This window comes from Nuphar pumila, chromosome 17 (genome assembly GCF_984573655.1).
Source record: "Nuphar pumila chromosome 17, dmNupPumi1.hap1.1, whole genome shotgun sequence".
Lineage (NCBI taxonomy): Eukaryota > Viridiplantae > Streptophyta > Magnoliopsida > Nymphaeales > Nymphaeaceae > Nuphar > Nuphar pumila.
In genome coordinates, this window is record NC_143265.1 from 21,736,432 (window position 1) to 21,740,200 (window position 3,769).

Below are 3,769 nucleotides of genomic sequence, written 5' to 3' on the forward strand. Positions count from 1 at the left end.
CTACTATTGAAATATACCAACGAGGGCTCAGCGTGGTTGGTAGGAGCTGTCAGTGCACGTCCCCTTGTGGTGGGAAGTTGCAGGTTCAAAACCCACCACTGTATGTTGAATAAGTGGTGGGGTCAGACCAACCCGCTTGCCTTAAAAAAAACTACTATTGAAATATGAGTATTAACATAACATCAAAATGAGAAAAGAAAACAGAAAGCCACCAGCACGCATGCAAGCATGACAAAGTTTCAGAATGTACACGCAACAAAAATTTTTTTTTGACAGGGAAAGCTAGGGCTAGGCAGACCCTATACAATTCACGATTCGGATTCGAACTTGTAACTTCCCAACACAAGGTGACGTGCACTAACAGATCCTGCCAGACAAGTGGAAGCCCGGTTGGTATGTACACACAACAAATTGGTTAGAGAGGACCTAGCAGGATCTACTGCACCCATATCCCACATCTTTCCCCTCCTGTAACTCCCCCAACAACAAACCCCAAGAAAGAAAGAAGAGAGATCCGGAGAAGGAAAGGGAAAAAGGATCTTATACACCCCTCAAGTGAAGTGACAAGAGCTAGAAAGAGGGAGAAAGAAAAGAACACCCCAAAACACTCAAATCGAGCCTATATGAATTTCTCCATGTTTGAAGAGGACGACATGGACTTGAGAGGCTTGTGCGACAGCGGCTTTTGGCCCTTTCTCTGCGTCTTGTTCCCACCTTGGCGTGGCACCTTCACCCCTCTTATCAACTGTTCATGCAACCAACATCAGCCATTTACCCCATCTCTCTCACACACACGCACACACACATCCTGCCAGCATGCATACAAAATCCAATGCTACCATATTTGCATGTTTGAGAGAAAGAGAGTGTTACATATTTGCCGCATTTAACATCCGAATAAATGACAATGAAGTCCCCCTCCTGCAACCCGTTTGATCTCACGAAATCCCCTGAACCACCAAAACGCAATATAAAACAGATCAAACAAATCCACACCACTAAAACAATCAATTACCAAGAATCTGATGACAGCATCAGAAGCGTAACGACACGCGTAAAACATGCATGCAATGTGTCACGCCATACCTGTGTTCTCCAAGAGATACATCCTACTTTTGTGGTTGGGCCAAAACCTGCATCATGATCGTATTAAAGCTTCAATATAACCAATAATTACTGTAGTTACCTAAGATTAGGAAAAGCTAGGCTAATCTATGATGCATCATGTGTGATGTTTTTTCACCTGTAGCGCATGTTCCATACACGTGAAGTCCCAATATCTTCCATAGCGATGGAGATTCCATCCCTAGCCTCTAGTTCAGGAAGATGCGTCTCGGCCTCCTTCTGATCATAGATCGTATCAATTTTTTTCTACTACTATTTTGCCAAAATTATAAGATGCATATGGACAAGAGAGAAAGGGAAAGGCAGGGAAGACACACTTTAGGGAGTACAATCCTTCCAAGGTTCCCCACGTCACTTTGCTTCAACACCTTCCGAAGGAGAAACCTCAGGTTCTTCTCTGTTTTCCAACCCTGCCCACCGTGATGATTTGCAGTACTTGTTATTAACACAGTATTTGTGCATCATTTATATTTCCTTTCACTAGATTTATCATATAATAGCTATGCCTTTCACGATCTTTCAAACCAAGTAAGTCCATCCCTTAGGTAGGGAAAAAATTGAAATGAATAGGATCTCACCTGACGCCTTTCCACAGGAGTGTTTCTGTGAAACGCTGGAACTTCAGAAGAGGTATTTGCCGGAGAAGAAGACCAAGCCGTCCAACTGTTTTGGTTACTGTCGTTGCAATTGTTGCCTTCATTCTCCACCACAACCACTGCCTTCTCAATAGGATTGGTGTGCCTATGGTGAAACAAGAAGCGCCTCTGGCGAGCCATTCGCTTCTTCCTCGCTTCCTTGGTCGCCGATTTCGACATGCAATCTGTCTGCACCATGGGACTGCAGCCATCGATGTTGTTAGATCCAGGGGGGTAACTCATCATCATGGGATCAGAATAGAATTCATGGGGTTGAGTCCATGGTGCAGGTTCAGCAAGATCATCACAAGGGGGTGGAGTAGAAGAAGACAGTGGGAATGGTTGGAGATTTTCATTAGGCATCCCATACTCCATCTCCATGCTTGGGTACCCAAAAACTGAAGGGAATGGATCAAAGACAGTTGATGGGTAGTAGGGAGGAGACACAAACCATGGGTTGTTATTTGGAAGAGCAAAGTCTTGTTGTTGTTGCTGCTGCTGCTGCTGCTGATGATGATGATAAAAAGGGAAGTTAAGCATATCATCACAAGAGGGAAAAGATGGTCTGTGTTTTTTTTGTAGATGGTGGTGCTTCACCCAAGTGAGAATGAGTTTCAATAGCTGCAGCATCCCATCCTTGCCTCCCCCCAAGCGCCTTGCAGCACTCTCTATGGTGGACTTCTTCAGCTTGATGCTCCTCAAATCCTCTGGAGAAATGGACTCCTTGTTTGATTTCAACCATTCAAAGAACACTTGGGCCAACTCCTGAGATGAGCTGCTGTTCTCTTGAGACTCTTGGGTACTCTCAGGAATTGTTGGTGGGCTATCAACAAAGCAATTCTCCTCTTGAGGATTTGTGGTGTTAGTATCATATGGGGAAATATAAGGGTCCCAAATATCAACACCGTCCAATATGTCCATCTCCCCAAACCCATCAAGAGCATCCATTTCTTCTTCCTGCTGCTGCTGCACCACCATGGATGAAGAACATGAGGGGAAGGCATTCGGGGCGGGCGGCGACTGCGGCATCGAATTCGCCACCATCGAATCAATGGCTTGGGCGTTGGATTTAGCAGCATCGGCCTCTTCTTTCTCCCCTTTAACAGACCATGAAGAAGATGAACAGGAGGAGCAACAAGCAGATGAGGAGGCTGATGAGGACGATGAGGAAGTTGATGATGTTGAGGGTGATTGTGATGGTGGCTGCATAGAGGCAAAGTCGGCAAGAGAAGGGAGGACGACGTAGAATATGCTCGAGGCATCAACATCGAGCAAGTGATCTGTGTCTAGACAATCACAATCCACCCATTCACTCACCATATACTCATGTGGTGGGGTTACAGTACTCTTGGCATCCTCTTTGTGATCCATCACCACTTGAGCGCTATTATCAGCATCATCACTATGATCTCCTCCTCCTTCCTTGTGTGGATGGGTCATAATTTTTGTTATGGCCGGTCCAATCGGATGCTGACTCGCTCCAACTAGTAAAACCCTGATATCACGCTACCCTCAACAAAAAGCTTCTTCTTTCTTCTCCTCTCCCCTTTTCTATTTTCATCCCTCTACTCCTTCCCTAAAAACACTAACCCTTCCAAATCCAAATCTCCCTCTTGTCCTTCCTCCTCTGGTAATTTGACAATAAACATTTAAGGAAAAACACAATAGAAAAAAAAAATGCTCTCTTCTCACTCTAGCCTATCCCAAAACAAGCAAAAAGAAGAAAGAAGCAAAATTGAATACACCAACAAGACCCCTTACTCTCACAATCCACAATATATTTCTTCAAATATCCAACCTATGAAAGCACAAAAACAAGAAAGAACAACTCCATTTATCCACCTTATTCCTCACAAAATACGACCCCTCAAAGAACCAAAAACCTTGAACTACTTTTGTTACACATGAAACAAGAAAAGAATACCAACTAAGTTTCTTTTCTTGTTTCTCCTGTTAGTATGAAACCGTAGACACTCCAAGAACTACTATTTTTTTTCTTTTCTTTGTTC

General features: G+C 44.0%; 1 protein-coding gene across 2 annotated transcripts; it reads right to left on the reverse strand.

The window, feature by feature from the left end:
• Positions 1–250: 250 nt before the first annotated feature.
• On the reverse strand, positions 251–3,314 carry LOC149811784 (B3 domain-containing transcription factor ABI3-like). 2 transcript variants are annotated; one of them, XM_089993361.1, is made up of 6 exons: positions 1,704–3,314; positions 1,443–1,535; positions 1,244–1,341; positions 1,087–1,133; positions 874–950; positions 251–745 (listed from the first exon to the last, which is right to left on the reverse strand). In XM_089993361.1, the coding sequence occupies exons 1-6, from the start codon at positions 3,198–3,200 to the stop codon at positions 620–622; spliced, it is 1,938 nt and encodes a 645-aa protein (XP_089849487.1). In that variant the 5' UTR covers positions 3,201–3,314; the 3' UTR covers positions 251–619. The 2 variants fall into 2 exon arrangements, with proteins under 2 accessions (XP_089849487.1, XP_089849486.1); XM_089993360.1 differs by having other exon boundaries at positions 1,244–1,344.
• Positions 3,315–3,769: the final 455 nt, after the last annotated feature.

Excerpts from the sequence above, each read along its gene's own strand:
- LOC149811784 (XM_089993360.1), bottom strand. The coding sequence starts at position 3,200 with ATGACCCATCCACACAAGGAAGGAGGAGGAGATCATAGTGATGATGCT. Across the intron at positions 1,536-1,703 it reads CTCCTGTGGAAAGGCGTCAG|GGTTGGAAAACAGAGAAGAA; the intron begins GTGAGATCCTAT and ends CACGGTGGGCAG. Across the intron at positions 746-873 it reads ATGTTAAATGCGGCAAATAT|TTGATAAGAGGGGTGAAGGT; the intron begins GTAACACTCTCT and ends TTGCATGAACAG.